The sequence below is a fragment of the Melopsittacus undulatus genome, chromosome 6 (genome assembly GCF_012275295.1).
Source record: "Melopsittacus undulatus isolate bMelUnd1 chromosome 6, bMelUnd1.mat.Z, whole genome shotgun sequence".
Classification (NCBI taxonomy): domain Eukaryota; kingdom Metazoa; phylum Chordata; class Aves; order Psittaciformes; family Psittaculidae; genus Melopsittacus; species Melopsittacus undulatus.
In genome coordinates this window covers 16097806-16118924 of record NC_047532.1, presented here as the reverse complement: position 1 = coordinate 16118924, position 21119 = coordinate 16097806, and the positions used below count along the sequence as shown (strand labels likewise).

The 21119-nt window shown below is 39.7% G+C and overlaps 1 protein-coding gene across 6 annotated transcripts in view; it reads left to right on the top strand.

Moving 5' to 3' along the window:
- Window positions 1-20908, top strand: part of ELAVL4 (ELAV like RNA binding protein 4) — a 64677-nt gene extending 43769 nt beyond the window's left edge. For 2 of the 6 annotated variants that reach the window (XM_013129568.3, XM_013129569.3), the window contains exons 3-7: window positions 1178-1281; window positions 11616-11769; window positions 12154-12379; window positions 13765-13803; window positions 18124-18897. In XM_013129568.3, the coding sequence (XP_012985022.1) occupies window positions 1178-1281; window positions 11616-11769; window positions 12154-12379; window positions 13765-13803; window positions 18124-18451 (851 nt within the window). In that variant the 3' untranslated portion in view covers window positions 18452-18897. Of the gene's footprint in view, window positions 1-1177; window positions 1282-11615; window positions 11770-12153; window positions 12380-13764; window positions 13804-18102 lie in introns of all 6 variants that reach the window. The other 4 variants (XM_013129571.3, XM_013129570.3, XM_005151112.3 and 1 more) reach the window with 3 other exon arrangements.
- Window positions 20909-21119: the final 211 nt, after the last annotated feature.

Here is a 21119-nt window from a genome sequence, read left to right as displayed (position 1 = left end):
CTTTTGCTGCTCCTGCAGATAGAAGTCTTCCACAAGTGCTGTCTTTCTCTTTGGGAGGGATGAGAAGGAGCATGGTTGAAATACAGGACTGTTTGCTTGTTGCCTGGGCCTGCTTGTTCTTGAAATCTGATTATCTGTGCATGTGTATAAGTTTATGTGCCTTTAAAAGGAACCATAGGAATTGCTGCATTTTCCAAATGTGCAAAATAACTTCAGTAGGAGGCTCAAGAAGGGATCTGGAAGCGGCTGTCTCTCACATTGCATTAATAGAATTGATGCTACTTGAGAATCAGGGAAAGGTACCTCTCTGATGCAGGTTTTCACAGCCCATTGCAGACCCACAGGTCGGTCCTTGGGCTTGGGAGCACGAGTGTCTGTTGTGCTAACAGCATGGCCTCTCCAGCTCCCTGTTACTTATCCCAGCTATTAACCAGGTCTTCTCTTTCTCCTGCAAACACAAACACAGATCTCACTAGTCAAACAGAAGCTGTTGAAATGATTTTGGCTGCTAAAGTGGGCTCCTGCCATCCCATGCGCAGCAGCAGTTGTACTGTTTTGGTTTTGCTGTCATCCCTAGTACATGGATGAAAGCCTTAATGCGGTCTCTTATCCTACTGCAATTAGATCTGTCCTTTCTCTTCCTATTTACTGGGTGCTCACTGAGCAATAAAAGAAGATGTAAAGGTGGTTGTCTTTCTCAGTCACCTGCTTCAAGGTTAGTGTTAAAGTGCTGTTTCCTAATGTTTGCATTTTAAATACAAACTTATTTATGAACAGGAGCAGAATTGTGTGTATTATCATTTTTAAGAGGTGGCCTCATTACTGCTCTGGCAGGGCAGCTGGTTACTTTTATTAGGAGCTATTACACAAAGCTGTTCCACAATCCTGCTGCTGTTAAGCCTTGTCCACGCTTCTCAATAAAATCCAGGGGAAGTCAGGGTGGGAGCTTGTTCCTTCTTGTTTTTAATGTAGGATCTTCAGAGAAGCAGTGTAAAATTCTTATACTGGATTCTTCTGTATTAAGGAGCTAATGAAATGGTAAAGAATGGCATAGAAACCATAGGGGAAATTAAGGATGAAACAGACACTGTAAGAACACTGTGTTCCCACTCTTGGAAGCGGTTCCTGGGCTTGAAAGTACTGAGTTGTTCTTTCCTTTTCTCTTGTGTTTCAACAGGGCAGAGTTTAGGATATGGATTCGTTAACTATATTGATCCAAAGGATGCAGAGAAAGCCATTAACACTTTAAATGGACTCAGACTCCAGACCAAAACCATAAAGGTAAGATATCATAAAACACCTTTTGCTCAGTTCAGGAAGTGGGGAACGTAGTTGAAATGAAATTTCTGCCGATTTCATCACCACTTCAATCTCCAGTGTAAGGAGAACTAACGAGCTCCTCCTTGGAACTATGGGAGGATGTGCGGAAGATAAAATCTCTCTTCTCGGAAATTGCTGCTGTTGTTCAAGGAGGAAAAGTGACAGGAAGATCCTTAAAGCATTGTGGTCAGGCTTAAATGTGGAATGAAATAGTTGTAGTGGTACAGTTATCCATAAACAGAGGTGAAGTAGGTGACAATGTACTCATAAGTTACACATATTCTTACATTTTAATGGAAAATACCCTAACATGGAGCTCTCTTAGTGACACCCATATCATTTAGGTGTTGAAAGTATGTTTCTCTCAAGTTAGACTATGTCATTCTCAAAAAAAAAACTAAAAGCCAACAAATTCTCAATTTCCACAGCCTTAGTTTGATTTATTCTTTTAAAAGCTGGAGGCTTTGGAGATCCCACTGAAGTCTCTCATCTCATTGTTGTAATAGACCATTAGTTATTCAATGACCTTCTTTAGTGGTCTCCCAAGAACAGCAAGTTTCTGCACTGTCACGTTTTGTGCTGCATGGCTGATAAAGCCTTTTTGAAACAGCTTATGGAAGATTTCCACATCCCGAATTCTGACAGCTAATACAGCTTAAGGAATATGAATCAAAATATTGAAGAGGAACACACAGCAGATCTGATTCAAATTATCTGAAACTGCTTTGATCATATTTGAATGCTTTTTTCGATTTGTACTGTTTTCTTAATTTTATTCTGTATTTAAGCTGTATTTCAAAGCAAAAAATGTTAAAGAATATAAAAATAGAATTTTTACTTCTGAAAAAGCTGGTACAAATAATGTCAGTGATTTCTTATCTTGCAAAAAAGAAGGGTATTGTGTAGTCAATACTTCAGTTGTACTTACCCGTTCTCATTCAAGGTTTTGGTTTGGATGAAATGGCATTCTCTAAAGCAAAAAGATCCTGTGCATCTCTAAAGGTTGTTTCAAGCAAGTTTTCCCTTGATGTGTATGATCGGTAGGGAGCAAAAGTCATGAGTTTGAGGGTTATGCAAGTGGTGGAGTAGCTGCATGGATTATATAGAGAAGGCTTTTTCCAAACCTCCCTTAGACAAACCAGGTTGCATCCTGTAGATATGTGCATGGGCCATATATAAAAATGCTCACAGTGTGGTTTTGTAGAGTTAAAGAGAAAACCTTACAGGAATATGTAAGGCAAAGCAGCAAAATCTACCGTCTTATCTACTGCTGCAGGTGGCAATACATGCTTGGACTCAGCAGTTCCTGCTTACAGTGAAAAGTTGAGCAGTAAGTTGCTTTCCAAATTGCTTTTAAAGGCACATTATCAGGAAAAACCATAGTATTTTGAAGGTACTAATCTGTCTTCTAGTTTATTAAAAACAGAGTAGAACTTGAAAAAAATTAGATTTTAATGCAGTACTTTCATACTTGCACCATTATTGAGCATTGGCAAAGGCGCTACATTTTTTGTCCTCAGTACCCGTGTTGCTTTGCCTCTGTTTTTCTTGTGAGCTGGAGAAATGTTATTGTATACACAGGATTCCAAGGTTACAGGAAACACATAACCTACAAAAAGGCCTCCAAAAACCCACCCTATTTACTCTCTTACATTTCTCCCAACATGTAAAATTAATCCATTATGCCTTCCTTTCATCATGTGTAGTAAGATTTTTGTTACCCAGGACCTTCCCATGCTGAAATATCTTTGCAGAAAGTACTTTCTTTAATTTTTTTTAAATTCAGTATCTATTTTACAAATACAAGTGCTTTATTAGGTTTGGGGTTTTCATGCTTCTTATTAGCCAGCAGACTTTTATAGAATAGATGACATTCTGCTGGGCTCTTGAAAGCTGTTAAAATTTAGTAACAAACAAAAAGAGATTGACCTAACTGACATACACAGGAGTAGTGTCATTTCTTCAGTGATTGGGAAGATGTGTGTAGGGTTTTCTTAAAACAAGATTGTTTTCAGGTAAGTGTTTATGCAGCTGCCTAAAACCAACGCAGGGGTGCTTCTATTCAAATAGCAAAGCTCTGGACACAGGGGCATCTAACTAGCAGTTTCCAACCCAATTTTTAATTGCAGAACTGCATGTGATAACCTCTCCTTAGCCCTTTGGGTTTTGAGTTTTGGGGTTTTTTTGTATTTTTAATTATATTTTGCTTGTAGAAATCTTCATAAATTAGGTCTGGTACTGCGTGATGGGGATGGAGGTTTCCCAATGTTCATGCCAAGTTGTGAATGATGTAAGTTTGCTGCTCCCATGTCACTGGAGATGTCCGTGGTTTCTGAAAGGTTCCAAAGCAAGAAGTCATGCTCTGCACTGCTGAAGTCTCTTAGCTCGCCTGTTGCCCCACACACACAGTTTTCCAGCATCTTGCTGTAATTCATTATAAGGTTGAAGTATTTTAATTTGTGGAGTTACTATATGTAATTACCAGAACAGATTACCTTAGCTAGATGCCCTTTACAGTTATTAAAATGCACTTCTGGTGCATTAAAAAGCCTGTCTCAAAAGAACATATAGAAAGGGATTTGGTTCCCTTTAGTGTTCCATAGGCTGAAAAGTATTGAATACTAGATAACATTGGGCTGGAAAAGTACTGAGCATTGCTTTACTCTGTTTTCTTCCTGAGTGTGGCTGGGTTTTATGCCCTAGAATGAATCAGTGATGTCCTGTTGATGGATAGGCTGAACCTTGGCCTCTGGCCGCATAGGCTGGGTAGCTGCAGCCGTGCAGGTAGTGTTTCTCTGCCTACCTTTTGTTTGCAAGGTATTCTTTATAGAAAGTTGAAATGAATAATCTGTGAAAGCCCTTTTACAGGGCAAATTACTTCTGTTTCCCAAGGTCACCTTGGCCCTGCTGGCTGTGTCCATCTCCCTGCTCAAACAGTCGTGAGCTCTGCTGTCGCACCTAGACTGAACACGAGCTGGCCCTGGGGCATCAGATTTGCACTCATTTTTGACCCCACTGGGCTTAATTCATGTTTAAATATATATATTTTCTGCATGTGTCCTCAAATCCTGTCCTTTTCACTTCTGTAACATTTTTGTGGCAGCTTAATGTTCTCTCTCTCCTGATGCCTTGCAAAACAGCCATGCAGTCACAGGAGGAACTGGTTTTACAGCAGGATCAGCAAAACAGCTAGGCACAGCCTGCTTTCAGATGGGCAGACTAAAATAACTCCAGAAATGTTCTTTTTATTATTTCGTTGTTACAATAAATAATCCCTTTTCACTCTAGCAGCTAAAATATTTATATGCATTTTATTTAAGTCAATGACACCCTTTTGAGCCAAAGTTGATAGGTGACTATTTACAGAATATCTGTTTGGGGAAAGCATTGAAGGAAGTGTTATGCATTTGGTGGTAGTAGGTGATACATGTTAATGTTCCTCCTCAGCTGATCATATTGCATATCTTATTTACGCCATTTCATAGCAGCAGCAGCATCTTGTGAGGAAGAAAGGTTTCACTTCATTTTTACAGCTAAAGCTTGGCATAATTCAACAAAACAGCTTAGAATGAGGGAAGATACAGCTTGTGTTGAAATAAATATATATTCCAGAAATTGAATCTATTTTTAGAAATTAAATTTGCCCATCCATAAAAGCATATGAAAGGTCACTGCTGCTGTTGAAGATTGCCTGGCAATTTGGTTGCAAATATCAGAAGCAAAAGAAGATGTGTGATGCATGGAGTACAGATTGTTTCAACTGCTCTGCTTTGCCCTGGAAAAAAGATGACTGAAAGGATGCGAAGGAAGCGGGACATGGGGATTCAGGTGACCTGGCTTCACATTGAGGGACTCTGGAACAAGGATGGAACAGAGTTTTGAAAGGAAATTTGAAATCTAAAAATTGCCATTGACCCCCTGAAGTGCAGTCTTGTGTCCCCATCTCCTTCCTTTTCTCTGTCGCCTGAGAAATAGGTATTTTTACTTTGTTTCACTGGCAAGAGCACACTGACACTGCCGGAGCAAAGGGTGAGGGGAGAAAGGAATCTGGGTTCTCTGAGCCCTTGATGCCTTCCAGTTTTTAAATCCATCAAAGCTATCAGATGATGTGTTCAAGGCCAGTTTGGATGGGGTTTTCAGCAACGTTGTCTAGTGGAAGGTGTCCCTGCCCATGGCAGGGGGTTGGAACTGGATGAGCTTTAATATCTCTTCCAACCCAAACCAGTCTGTGGTTTATGGTAAAATACCAAACAGATAGGATCATTTCTCTGCGGTCTGAGGCGTTCCTTGATTTTAGCTTTTAGTTAATAAGTGGCATGGACTATAACTGCTGCTATTTAAATGCTTTTGATTGTTAAAAATATTTATTTCTGCTTTATTCTCCCATTTTGATCAATAGGATTGGATGGTCCTCGTTTAAAATACAAGTGAGTAGGGCTGTGGGAGAAAGTACACAAGAGTTTTCTGGAAATGAAATAGTAATGTTAACTGCTCAAAGATCTTGCTATTTATCTTGGTCTCTCAGGCGTTTTTCGAAATGCCAGATATTTCTACACGATTCAGGCTCTAAATCTGTCCATGTTAATTCTTGTAATTGTCTGCAAAAAGACAAACTATCTTGTCACTGTAGGGTAACCAAATAACAGCAACCTCAGAGTTCTCCGTTGTACAAAGTCATTTGTCAAAAAGATTGCCTTCCAGTCACACTCAGCGGGGAAGGAGGCACAGGAAGCACCAGGCAGGGAAGGAGGAAAGCTGCAGCAGCGAGCACTGGGGAAGAGAGCAGAGCATCTTCTGTACCCCATTCCAAACTGCTGGGGATGTCACAGAGAGGGATATGAGGTGGGGGGTTTGGGGAGTGGAAGATGCCAGGAGGAGCTGAACATATTGGATGTGGCAATGAGGGATTTGCATTTTCAAGTTTCCCCCTGTATGCAGTTACTTGGTGTCCCCCATGTGTACAGGACACCGGGTGTTGTGCACATTTTGTGCTTGGTCTTCAGAGATCAGGTCAGGCCTTCAAGTGCCCTTGCTCCAGCAAACCTTTGCAGAAGGAAGAGATGTAAAAGAGCATGCACTGCTCTTCTTCCCCAGAAATTCAAATTACAGCCATTTGCAAGCTGCATGTTTGGGATGTAGTTGCTCTATAGTTCCTCTTAAAATTAAGGTAATTGCTTATTGTGTTTCATGGTAGCTCAGAGTTAGTCAAGGAGGGGTCATTAGCTGTGATTGCTGTACCTGGTACAGAGCCTTAGACAAGAATCTTTAAAGATGCCACAGACCTGGAAAACCTCAACTAAGTTTACTTTGGTTTTGCCTTTCAGGAGCCTCTGTCTGTGTAAACTTTTAGATCTTTGTAGTGCTTGTTAACAAATCCTCTTCCATCCTTAGTGCCTGTAGTGATGCTACAATTCAAGGGACTTCTCAGAGCTGCGTTTGAAGGTTCAGATTTGGCTCTGCTGCTTTCAGCAGGCACCAGAGTCTTAATCTGCTAGTTTTGTGCATCTTCTCTTAATCAAGATTTAACTGCTTCAGTTTTGCCAATAAGTCCTTTTCATTCCACAGAGCAGAGCAATTATTTCTCTTAGCCCTGCTCTTGATACAGCAAGAGTGCTGCTAGGTTATCTGTGGATTCTTTCATGAAATGATGGGATAGACTATTGTATCTTACCTGCAATCATAATTAATCCCAGTAAAATGGGATTGAATTGCTCAACAGTAAAGTGCATCATCACTCCCCTCTATCCCCCAACCAAGGGCTTGGAGAAAGAAAGGACAAAGCACTGAAGATATTCCAGACTCTGGTCCTCAGCCTCTGGACCAGAGAACCTTTGTGTGTGCTTGTTCTGACAAAGCACTGGAGGTTTTCTTGCACAAAAGTAGGGCATGGATGAGGGCCTAGAAGTGGCTGTGTGGAAACATCTCTTCCAGCCATAGCCCGTCCTTCGGTGTTAAGCAGATTTTACTTCTAGTTCTGTATGCTAAGATTGTGCTTATTTACACGTGTGAAGCGCTTGGAGCAGTCGTGTTAAAGCACTTCCAGTGCATACCAGTGGAATAAGAGGCAGCAAGTGAAGGAAGGGTTGTCCCCATTTTACACTTTTGGACCTTAGGCAGGAAAAAAGCAAAGTGACTCACCCCAAAAGCCGTCCTACATCTGTGAGTGTGTCATGCAGAGAGATGAAGCAAAGTCTTCCGGAAAATTGAGGTCACCTAGAAGTTCAGAGGTTTTGAATGTTAGACAAACTCTTTTGAAAGCTGCCCAGGTAGTCACACAGCAACGACTGCACCGTATCTGCTCGTGGCTGGAGAGATGTCCCAGGGGTTGCAGGTACCATCAGTAGGTGGTTTGGTGGCCTGTGGATGCCTGTGCTGCTGTGGAGAACTAGAACTAGGCTTATGGCTAGTCTCAGGTTCACCAGATGAGTAATGGTAGATGCAGAGCAAGAAGTACGTGTCCTTAGGAGAAGACATGAGCTGCTAGGTTGTTTGTCAGCAGACATTTAGACCAGGACAGGGTGGCTCTGCTGGCAAAGCACATCCTTCAGGGAGGGATGATGCTGTTCCTCTCCGGAGCAGACTTGGAGTTGAATTTTGTGATAAGGCTTCTAGAAATGGACTTAATATTTGAAAAGTAGGGTGGTGAGGTACTGGAATGGGTTGCCCAGGGAGGTAGTGAATGCTCCCTCCCTGGCAGTGTTCAAGACCAGGTTGGATGAAACCTTGAGTGATATGGTTTAGTGTGAGGTGTCCCTGCCCATGGCAGGGGGGTTGGAACTTGATGATCTTGAGGTCCTTTCCAATCCTAACTATTCTGTGATTCTATGATTAAGTCCAGGATTAGCATACGATCTGAAAGCATCTCTTCGGATGAGCAGGGGGGCTGGAACTAGATGATCTTAAGGTCCTTTCCAACTCTAACTATTCTATGGTTCTATGAGTAGCAGTGAAGTGGTTAAGTGTCAGTGTTTAAATGGTTGCTGTTACACGTCCAGCGCCTTGCGTCTGTAAGACAAATGGGATGCGTTCATGCCTCTGGGTGCCTTTGCTGTGAGCTCTGAGTTGGAAAGACCAGGCTGCTCCAATTTACTCTTCAGTCTCGAGGTTAGAAATTTTTCAGAGAGTGTTCTATGTGGCAAAATGGGTAGGAAATCAATAAGGAAGATAATTACTTTAACTTGGAGATATTTTCTGTGCTCCTGAACAGATTTGTGCATTACCATGGAAGATATGAAATGCTGGACCTTATGACTCTGCATTAGTGTTTGAAGACAGCTGTGCAGACTCTTGAGATGGCTGTTTACACTGAACAGAAGCCCTTACGCAGTTCATTGTCAGATGAGAAATATCCTAGCAAAAGATTTTCACAGTTAATATATAAATGCATAGAAACTAACATCAGAGGCCAGCAAGCCATAAAATAAATTGTACAATGCTTTATTATCTTCCTTGCAAATTGGACTGAAGAACTCCTAAGTGATCTTACACAGCAAAATAACTCCATTCGACCTCCAACTGTCATACTGGCGGACAAACATTTTAATGCTGAGAAATGCCTGGGTGAGACAGTGGTTTGGTGTTCTCCAGCTCGTTTATTTGAATTTCTTTGTGGTGGCTGGGATTTCCACATGCTTCCCTTTTTCAGCACACAGTTTCATTATAGGGCACTAACACTGCCATGAGCAAAAAGAATCGTTCTTAAGTGTGACTATAAAGAATTAATGCAGCATCCTCACCCAGCGCTTTGTAGTTTTCAGGGCTATAATGGGAGCTGGTTTTGTCTCCCATTTTAACTTTCACAGCACAAGTTGCTTCTGGTCTAGTGGAGGGCCAGGGTGGGCGATTTCTTCCTTTGATAGCTATGTGGGAAGACATCCCGTCCTCAGAACTAACTGAATAATGGCTTGGAAGCAGGATGGCACAGCCTAACAGATCAATTTGTCATTGGCTGACCTGAGAGGGAACATGAAAAAGATTCAAAACGAGATAAATAATTGACATCACCAGCCTTGAGTCCATTCAGCTCACAACCTTTTCTCCTTGCTTTTAAAGACGTTGCATTTGGCCCAGGCTCCCCTGCAACCTGAATGTTTGATTGCAGGAGGAAATAAAAAACAGACCTGAGTGGCAGGAGGTTTTTACATGTGATTTGAGTGTGTGGAGCCTCCTTTTTCTCTATGTGTCTGCAGGGCCTAGAAGAGCAGAGCATTTTCTGTATGTGGAAGTATATATGTAAAATGTCAGGCACTCAGTGCTCTGGGAAAGAGTGGTTTTTGCATATCCCAATACTTTTCATCTTTCCTGTAATGTGGCGTTTGGTTAATGAATGTGCCAGAGTGAGAAAACCCAAAGGAAACCCCTGGCTGTTTTCCCAGGAACTTTATTAATTTTGCAGCTCTCCGTTTTGAGGAATAGGTAAGGTCTCTATAACTCTCAATAACTCCAGAGAGGCTCTTAAGTGTTTTTTAAACTGTTATTCCTGAAGTAGGTTAAACTGTAGATGTCTGAACCCTTTGAGTACCCTCTCAAGGTAAGACATTTGCAGAGTGGGAGAGAGTCTACTTTTCCGAGTGCCCCGGCACGGGGCATAAGTGAGAAGCCACTGACATGAGACCACCCAACCAAGCATAGTCAAAACCAGTGATTTTAAGGAAAAGCACGGTGCAGTTATCCCTGGTTTCCCCAAGCACCTGGTTTGATCTTAGTTACATAAAAGCCGGGCAGTGCCATGTGTATTCTGGTCCTGCAGTACCAGGGGTGTTTGGGACCAGCAGTTACGTGACTTAAATGCTGCACCCCATCAGGAGCTCATGGCCTGTGAGGTCCTGCATCACTGAGGCACTAGTTTCCACTCCAGTATTCATCCCGTTCAGCACTGACCTCAGCACCTGAAGGTTTCTCTGGTCAGAAAGGCTGTTTTTCTGAGTGCCTGAGCTTACCTCAATTGATGTAAATTTTCTTATTCAACTCCGTTTTCACATATCTTTCCCTAATTTTTTTCCACCTTCTCTCTAAATGTAAATGTTAGATTTAAAAGGTTATGTACCACTGTCTAAGTTACAAAGAAGTTGCCCAAAACCTTCAAATCTAAAATCTTTGGAGTTTGTCTGCTGTTATTCAGAGAAGATTGTGGAAGCAAATATTAGTCATTAACATCACTTTCTGTGTTGAGTCAGCATCTATTTTTAGGTATGGAGCACATAAAGACAACTCTTTGACACATAAAACACACAAAGACATCCATTTGACATCATTTGTGTTTGGGCTAAGGCTCAGGAAAAGGGGAAGACAATTGCTGAATGGATTGTATTCATTTTGGGGACCCCTCCATTTCTTTCCAAGGCACATTTTAAGACATAACGCAGGAATGTACTGATCTGTTGATATTTAAATAAGTCAAGATGAAGTGCAAAATATTCAGGTTTGGATCCAATGCTATTTCAGATGTGCTGCAAAGCAATTCTTCATGATCCACGCTGAATACTTGCCATTAAAGCTTTATCCAGGAAGTATTTTTATTATGTTAAATGTGTGTATTCTAAATGTATATATTTTAAAAGCGCAGAAGGCTTTTTATGCACAAATTATAATTATAAATCTGATTCATAGATAGAAGAACAGTTGAGAGAGTCTTGATTTAATAATTTTCCAACAGCATACATGCAGTTGGAACTTAACTTCCTTTTCTTGTTTGCTTGCTCATAATATTTTGTGGTCTGGTTGTGGGTTTACAGTGCAAGGGAGCTTCTTGTGATGAATTGCAGATAGGACAATGAGTGTCAGTATACAGTTCCCTGAGCAGATGTTTATTTAGTCTAATTTCACCAGTACTTTACTGTTCATCCAGAACAGATCTTGCCAGCTCAGGATGAAAACACAAAGAGAAATAGCACAAAAGATCACTCCACAAATAACCTGATCTGTTTCAGACTCTTGGGGGGAGGGGGGCTGGGTACAAAAACATGCTAGAACTTTGGAGTGCTATATTGGATACAGTAAATCATCCATACACCCACAATCTATAGGGGTAAATTTACAAAGCCATGCGTAGGAAGCTGCATGTTAATCTACCTCTGAACAGTAGTTACTTTATGACTGCACTTGAAGAGCCCTTTCGTCTGTTCCTAGTCTCTTTAGTTCTTCTTTGTTCTTCCAGCCTTTCCTGGCTTTGTTGATTTTGCACAACAGGTAACATCTGAACTCGAAGGTTCTTCCATGTGAAAGAAAAGAATCTGTCTATTTAAAATGCAAGGGGTGGCTCTAGCTTACTAACATGTCTTTCCTTTCCTTCATAGGTGTCATATGCCCGTCCGAGTTCAGCATCAATCAGAGATGCGAACTTGTATGTCAGCGGCCTTCCGAAAACAATGACCCAGAAAGAATTAGAGCAGTTATTCTCACAATATGGGCGCATCATCACCTCACGGATTCTGGTTGATCAAGTCACAGGTTAAAAGAAAACTTTCCTTGATAGATGCATGTTTTTCTGGATATGGCAAACTCGTTGGCAGTTGGGTTTCAAGACAATCTGATGTTTAGTGTAAAATGCAGTGCCTGGTTCTTTGAGTGTTGTAACTGTTTGGAGGCATGACTACTACCTCTTTAATGAGGGATCTCAAAATGCAAAAGAGTTACTTCAAAGCATTATATTAAATATGGTAGGGGCTGATTTTGGAGAATACAGATGGGGAAGAGTGTTTGTCTTTATAGGACTTTCCTTAATTTGCAAGCCATGCATTCTGTGCAGTGACAACAAATATTCAGTTCATGTTTATTTCATAGATAAGGCTGTTCCTACAAATATTCATCTCTTCACATGTCTTTACTTCCCAGGGGTTTCTCGAGGTGTGGGATTTATCCGTTTTGATAAGAGAATAGAGGCAGAAGAAGCCATAAAGGGACTAAATGGCCAGAAGCCTAGTGGTGCTACAGAACCAATTACTGTGAAGTTTGCCAATAACCCCAGCCAGAAAACAAGCCAGGCACTCCTTTCACAGCTGTATCAGTCTCCCAACAGACGCTACCCTGGACCACTTCACCACCAGGCTCAGAGATTCAGGTAATTACCTGGAAAAGAACTGAAGTTCCACCAGTGATGACAATGTGGGGCAGGTGCTACGCAGGAAAATATGCTTTAGTTGCGTAGGCTGACCTGATTTTCTTTGTAAAATTAAATATTCTTTCCTGGAGAATGAGGAGGAAAATCTGCTGACAGCAGTAGTCATGTTGTATTTACTAAAACAGCTGAAGTACTGTACAATCAGATCTCATGAAGGCTCATAGAAAAAGGGAGGACAGAATAAGAGTTACACTGATAATCAAATGAGCAGCGGCTACCCTGTTCTCTCTCCTTTTTTTTTGGTAATGCTTTTATTTTCTGCTGTATTATTACAGTTTTGATGCAGCTTAGACTTTGATGTTAATGACAGTGGATTGGTAGCAGGAAAAAAGCTGAGTCTGTTCCAGTCAGCAGCAGTATCATTAAATTTATTAGCCTGAGATATCTGCTCTTAGTATAGAGACCTTGCATTAGTCTTTGGTGTGAGTCTTCAGATGCTTTCGGGGATGTTTTATGCTTTGCATTCTGAATATACTGTTTCCATCTGATACATAAGCCAGAGTTAGCGATACATGATGTCCTCATTACTTTTATATTTAGTAATTTTCAGGCAACCTAGCTTTCAAATAAAAGGTCTGCCTTCAAAAAAGGAACTTGGACGTGCTCACATAACTGAGTTGCATCCTGGCTTTAGAGGATTTTTCGAAAGTAAATTTAGGTTTTCAGTGATGAAAAGTGCTAATGAATTCAAGATCATTAAAAAAGTCTTCGGATGCATTAAATTTACACTCGTTTTTGTCTTTGGCACGCAGCTGTGTCCATTGAGATTGTCACTGAATCCTTCCATGGACAGAAGGTCTTTATTGTACTCTCACGGAAAGCAGATGATTATATTCTGTATAAAATTTGGTGGTCGTTTAGATTGTCATATCATGGAGGATTAATACTAAATACATGTAATATAGTATGGAGAGTATTACGTTAAAGCAGTTAGAATCAAGAATTTTCCCAATTCCAGCAATTTTGGACTGTAACATTTTATTCCCAAGTTAACTATAAGGTGAACAGTTGAACTGTTTGCACAGATTTCATGCTAACACTGTCCGAAAAGGATAAATGAGAAATGGATTTTTTTAAAACCAAACCCTGGAAATTAAGATTTTTCACAAAAAAAGCGTAGACAAGTTAAAAATAAATGCTGTGGTGGAGATTTAAGCACAACCTCAGACTTAACAAAGCAGGCTGGGAGTTGTTAGGCTCCTTAGATGTGTGGGAAACTTGTTGAACGTTTCTTCTTTGAAAATGGAACGCTATTAATAATAGTTCCATTGAGCGATCTTGCCATCTGTGAGACATTAACCCAAAGACCCTCCTTCTCTTTTCAGGCTGGACAATTTGCTTAATATGGCCTATGGCGTAAAGAGGTAATTAGAATTCCACAGATTGCCAGATGTCCGTGTTGGCACAGATTGGTGCTACAATTTATTTTTTTTAATTCACTAACTTTATTTTTTTTTTGTTTAATTCCTTCTTTTCTTCCACCAGCATGTCAAATTCTTTTTAAGTTTGGACTTCAGTTGGTTTTGTTACTTTAAAGGCCACACATGCAGATTCTGTGGGGTTTTTTGTTTCACCTTTTATTTTTATTTACAGGTGGGCTTCTCAAATGGTTTAGGTGCAGCAGCTTCCAACATTCAAACTGCAGTCTCCCTGCTAAATGGTGCTTTTTCCAGCACCATTTAACACCAGAACTATTAAGTTTTTAAGTAATCTCTGATTTGATAATAGAAATCTTAATAGTCTCAACCAGAATTATGCTGCTGTTGTCTAAATCTCACAGTTAAGACTGTCTTTGTCCTACATCTGGTTTAAGATTGACTTGAAAATACAGCTGTCTGCACCTTAATCAGCCCTGAATTTCTTTTGTTACAGGTTTAATATTGGTGCCTGAGATTTTGTTTTTATTTAAAATAGCTCTGTGTGTCCGTATGTATGTGCACGCATGTGTGATAGACTTTTATGCTGTTTCATGAGTATGTTCAGTGTTTGATAGCTAAAATGAGTTGACGTGTTGTTAGTGTTTCTTCTGATGGCATGCATCAACGCAAGCGAACCTTACAGCAAAATAACGGAATAGTCTTATTCCTGGTGTTACCATAAGATGTCCAGCCATGTCCCACAATTAAGATGAGAAAATACTTCTTAACCTTCTGAAATTGTTTGCTCACAACATGTGACAGTTATTTGGGCTTTGTTTTCTTAAAGCTCGTCCTGTAAAAGTGGTATGGTAAGTATATCTTTACACTAGCGAGTAGTGTGCAGTAACATGGGTTTTAATTACTGCCACAGTAGCTATTATGCAAATCTTAAGACTACTCACAAAAAGAATAGCCAGAACAGAGGCAGCATATCTTCCCAGAAGCACTACTTCTGGTGTTCATTAGTACATTTGTTACATCTGCAATATCCTTAGTGGTGATGTGATGAGTCAGAACTCACCACCTAATCTTATCACACACTGCTTTTCCTGTGTTCTCCCATCTCATTTGTTTCTTGATACATTGCCAAAAACATGGCAAAGCTCTCAGTGTCAAGTACCTGTCAGGCACAAATCAGTGTCAGAAGGATGGGTTTGTTCCAGGAATTTTCCCTCGGTTTTTGCTGCTTCTGCTTCCCTGGAATTGCACTGGTATGTGGTGCTGGACAAACGGGACTTAGTCTGAACTAGTGAGGGTTTGAATTTAGATGTCATAAGACTTACAGAGGGAAGGAGAGTGAGTTACCTGCCTTTATAAGTTATGCATCTGCTTTCGTAATATTCAGGGGCTATTGTATTAGTCTTAAATCACAACAGTGTTTTGTAGGCATCTTAAATTAGTTCATATCTTGAAAACATGTGCTAGCAAACCCTGTAACTTATAGGGTCACAAAAAAACCCCAATGTATTGATAAAAACTTCTGAAACTGCCCCTGTATTGTGGCATTCCTGGGTTTGGGGGTCAGTGCTTCCTTTCCCTTTATCAAGTATCTGCTACTGATGAAAAAGGAGATGTGTTGACGTGGAACAAAGGTTTTACTGACGCTAATTCCAGGTCACTTGCTAGTAGCAGAACTACTTACGCAATAGGTTATCTTGTATTTGTGTCAGTACAGTTGCACTAGTTTTGTGCATGCTTTCTTGGATTTAAGACAGCTCCTGTGCTCATGGTACATAAACAGCTGAAAGCAGCTGAAAACTGCTTCCCTAAAAGTTTCCAGGGAAAAGCCGCTCTCCAGTAAATTGCATGAAACCTTAACCCTTTACACATCAGTGCAGCATTCCTGCAAAACTCCATGACGTACTCTGTGATACGCATAGCTTTGGGATGTCCAGATTTTACAAGAAACATCACTTTCAGGGCTGCATATACATTAGTATTGTACTTCATGTTAAATTAAACATGGCACAAGAGAAGCATTTTCTGGTTTATGTATGTTACTAGCACAGCTGGCACTTGTCAGCAATGGGCTTAAAAATCCTATCTTCCAAATTTCAGAAGTTGAAGCTGTTGACTTATGCAAGCTCTTGGTCTTGGCTGCCTTATTTATGATTCCACATAAGGTGGAAGGAACAGTATAAATTGGCCTTGTCCACCTTCTGCCTTGCTTTTCAGCAGCTGGGGAAATACCGTGGGTTAGAGCCATGCTGAACCATTAGGATAATGTTACTAGTTTCAGCATGTGGGAGAGAAACTAAAAGATGATGAGAGGAGGATTTGCAAAAGTGAAGTTCAGTTGGAAAATTGCCACATACCTTTAATAAACTGTCTGCAAACCTATACGTAGGTCTGAGGATCCAGTACTGTGAGCGTTTGTGAGCTGCTCATTTATACTGTAGCTGCACCCCAGTGACTTTCCTCAGCGTAAGATACATATTCCAAGTGCCTTTTTTTCCTTGAATATGCATATAAAGTGCCATCAGGAATCGACAGAATGGTGGGCAGCCATCAGGTGTGTAGTTTCTTTTATGGCTATTTAATACACACAGCATAATACTGTGCAGACTGCTAAATGTGTACAGAAATATTATAAGTGTAAAAGGATAAGTTTTGGAGAGTGCAAGAGCTTACTCAGCAGCACTGAGTTCGCCCCCCCCCCCCCCCCCCCCCCCCTTCCACTCCCTCAGTCATCAATCAAACTCCTGAGGAATTATTCTTCAGTTCTGGTATTAAAACTCATCATATTGAAGGTACATGGGAAACTGGATTTTTTTATTAAGACGTTTCCTCTGTGCAGTTGTTATTTTAAAACCTATCCCAAAGTGTAGCTTCAGAAAGCATGTCACTTCTTTTTTTCTAAAAAACTGATGAAAGGAAAATTATGTTGATCCTGAGGGCTGATACTGCTTAACATCTTCATTAATAACCTGAGTCACGGGCTGCAATGCGCCCTCCTTGCATTAGCTGGTGACACTAAATTGGTTGAGGGAACAGGGGCAGTCACTGTGGTCTTGGCCACGAGTGCCACCGGGGAGACCTTGACAAGCTGGAGGAACATGGTGAAATTCAGGAAAGGCAAATGGAGAGTTGAGCCCTTGGCTGCTGTCCTTAGCTACAAGGGGCACCAGAAAGATGAAGCTGATCTCTTCTTGGAGCTCAACTGCAAAAGGACAAGAGGTAGCAGGAACAGGAAATTCAGCTGAGTATAAGGGAAAATCATTTACAGTGAGGATGGTGGAGCCCTGGAGCAGGGGCTGCGGGAGTGGAGTTCCCGTCCTTGAAGACTTTCAAAACACCAAAAGGCCATGAGCATCTGATGTAAATTGAGAAGTCATCCTCACTTTGTGCCGGAGGTTGATCGGATGAGCTCCACAGATCCTGCCCAGCCTGTGTTGTTGTGTGATGGTTCCATGTTCATAAACATGCTGCCTGGCTTTAGCTTCCCAGTTCACATGTTCAAGCTAGAGGAAACTGGTTCCAAAAGACAATGAGGAAAGTTAGGGTTCTGTATTAGATTTCTAGGAGCTTGTCTCTGCATTGACCACACGAAGAACGTAAGAGCCTGTCACAGATACGAAGTCTCACAGTATGAAGGTATTAGTTGACATGCTCATTAATTATATTTATGCACTGTTTTACTTACCCTACAATTGCTGTGTAAATCTCCTTGAATATGTGGCCAGCTTCAGGACTTCTTTATTACCTGGATTTCTTTTTCCAGTGTATGTCAGTTAAGGACTATGTTAGGAGGGGAATTAAAATCTACCAGTTAGACATCTCTCTAAATCTGGTATTTAGTATTTTTAGCTAGAGAGGTCACTGTCACAGCTGAATCCTTGCAACAGCATTTCATATTAATCTTTTAAAGTCCTAAATTTGTTAGGGTTTTTTTTCACTACCAACTAGTAAGAGGTAAAGTTAAGGATCTCCATTTCCCTGAAACTACATTATTTTTCTTTAAATGAACTTGTGTTTATAGCAGTATTTGCAGGCCCTTTTGGGCTTAAATTGTCCTTAAGCATTTCTTTTATTAGATCTTAGTATACATCGAAGTAGGGCTTATCCTTGAAGGGAGATTCATGGATGCCCAGATTTGGTCTGGTACAGTCCCCCTCCACTTAGGTGGACACCAGAGGTGCCAGTGTAGTCATCTTCCAGGGATAGGATCTAGAACCTTCATTACCATTGGCTTACTTTAGAGTCTTGGTTCCATGTAGCTTGTGCCAAGAGATATATTTAGAATAGACCCGTCTTTTTACTTGGTAGGTTTTCTCCGATCACAATTGATGGTATGACGAGCCTGGTCGGAATGAATATCCCTGGTCACACTGGGACTGGATGGTGTATCTTTGTCTACAACTTGTCTCCCGACTCCGACGAGAGCGTGCTGTGGCAGTTGTTTGGTCCCTTTGGAGCAGTCAATAACGTGAAGGTGATCCGTGATTTCAACACCAACAAGTGCAAGGGATTTGGCTTTGTCACCATGACCAACTACGACGAAGCTGCCATGGCGATTGCCAGCCTTAATGGATACCGTTTAGGAGACAGAGTATTGCAAGTTTCCTTTAAAACCAATAAAACCCACAAATCCTGAATTTCATATCCTTACTTACTAAAATATATATATATAAATATATATACGAACAAAACAAAACAAAAAAAATAAAAAACTCTTCAAGGCTTATATTCAACCATGGACTTTATAAGCCAGTGTTGCCTAAGTATTAAAACATTGGATATCCTGTGAGGAACAGGAAAGGATTTTATAATGCTTAGAAAAAAAAACAAAAAAAACCTTTGATGCATTGAATGTTCTTTCATAGCTGTCGTTGTTGAATATAATATACATAGATAACAATGTGCAGGGATTTTTACCCGGCCAGCTAGTTTTACTACCTTCCTTGAAGGTGGGTCTTTTTAAGATGACCATTCACTCATTTGAAAAAAATAAGAAAACAAAAACAGTTTTTACGAACTAATGGGATTAAAAAGCGAGAACAAAAGATTTTTCTTTTCTTTTCTTCTTTTCAAAAAAAAAAAGGAAACAACATCGATTGAATCTGATTGGTAAACCCCCCACACAAATTAAAGAGGAACAATAAAAATTGCAAAAAAAACATAATTTTGCAACTTTTTTTATTTTTCCTTTTTTCTTTTGTATCATGTGAACTAAACAGTCTTCTGTTAGGGAATGGGGTTAAAGGGGGATACCTGATGACATAACAATTTAAATAACATTAACAATGTTGCCAAAGAGGTGGTCTCTTTGCTGAAAATGGGTTTCAAGAAAAATCTATTTTTATAAAATATAAAGAATTTTTACAAGAGAATCTGGATTTGAGAAAAAAATATTTTGACTGGCTAATTTAGGGGAAATTGACAACTTTGTCATGTTCATACTGCACTGGTAACTTTTTAGAGATCAAGATGTGTGTTTTAAACTGGATTAGTAGATTGTTTTTTGAAGGATGGGCTACAAACAGATGATCTTCGTATCTTTTCATAGCATGTAATAAAAATATTAAATACAGTACGGGAGAGTGTTCTTCCCAGGCACGCAGTTACCCACAGTCAAAACCCAAAAGCAAGGAGATGAGTTGCAAGACGGTTTTTCTTTAAGTCATCAGTATGGGATATCAGCAGAACAAAAGTTAAAAAAATTAATTTTTTGATCAAAAACTTCCTTGGTTTGAGCAGTAGGTGCTACAAAATTATTTACATATCTTAGTATCATAGTTAAATGTAATGTGTTTAGAAAAAAATACATTTGCTTTAAATTTGTTAAGAATTTTCAAATTCACTTTATAGCCCAAGCTAATATAATTGGGCTGTGTTGGCACATTTGGAACACTGTTTATGTTGCTTGAAACACTTATTTATTTAATTGCCGATGTGATGCATATGGCCAAAATCAAATATAGCTAGTTTGGCTAGTCTACTTATTTGTTTACTTAAACTATGGGAAGAAGCATATTATTGTGTCATTTTGTTGTGTGTGTATGTGTATATATAATATAAATATATATATATATAAAGTTATTTTTTCTTTTGGTTAATTTATTATAAGTTGTAACACTTTGCTAGTTTTGTTTGTATATGTCTTAAAATGTTTTCTTATGATACTTAAGTGACAGAGGTATCAAGGTAACTTGTGTAGAAATATTGTTTGATATATTGTCATGTTTGTTGTGAATATTTTTTCTTACTGCACAGTAGAAAAGAAAACAACTGGGTCTTTATTTTAATGTAATTCAGATTGGGGAAAACAGAGCTAAGGGAACAAAATGACTGAGGGGGTGCTCTCCCATGTCCAGTGCACTGATCATTTTAGTATGTTTGTGCTTTGTACGGTTATATATTTAAAACAAAAAAGGGTCATGCTCTTCCCTGAGTACTAGAAACAGTTACTCGCTATGCATAATCTAGTTGATAGTTAAATTTGCTATTGCTTTTCTTGTCTTGTTATATAAAATCTTTTCAATACAAGTTTAGTCTTAATGGTAATAAAACGTTATGGTTATTTATAACTTGTGCTTATTTTGTGCATTTTTTCCATGCTATACCCACTAACTGCATGTAGACTAAGTATTGTTTTTTCACACTGAAGAGGCAAACTTTTGTAGTAGACAAATAACTAAAGCAAAGGCTGCATCATAATTTTATCAGTTTTTTACTTTAACAATGTTAGATTTTAGTTTAAAGGAACACTCATTCAATGTTCAGGGAAACCTTTATACATCATCTGCTATGAATGAGCGCAGTTTGCTGGGAAAGTTTTGATGCATTTGCTAAGCATTAGTGGGGAAGGCATGTCAGAATCTTTTCTCTACGATGTGTTTTACTATCTGAATAATAATAATAATTTAAAAAATCTTTCTTAGGACCAGGCAGTTGTATACTTTAGTTATAATGAATGACTTCATGTTAACCTTGCTAGTTTAGATCATTTCTGAGGGAAAGTATTGTAAATGTTTTTTTCATAACCTTGTTGTGTTTGAATTATTTGTACTTTAATTGTCCAGACAATAAATGAAAGTGTGTAGAATGGCTATGGACTTTCCACCTTTTTAACCGTGTTCAGATGTTTTAGTAATCCCAGCGCACCTCAGTTGAGGTAGATGTTAGAGTCTTGATTTCAGAAGCAAGGTCTTCAAGAAACGTGCTCGTCCACCCAGACAGAGCATATTCGTTGTTTGTTTTTCCTTCTCAAGGTTAGAAAGAATCGGTCATTTAATTTAAGATGTTGAACTCCAAATACCAAA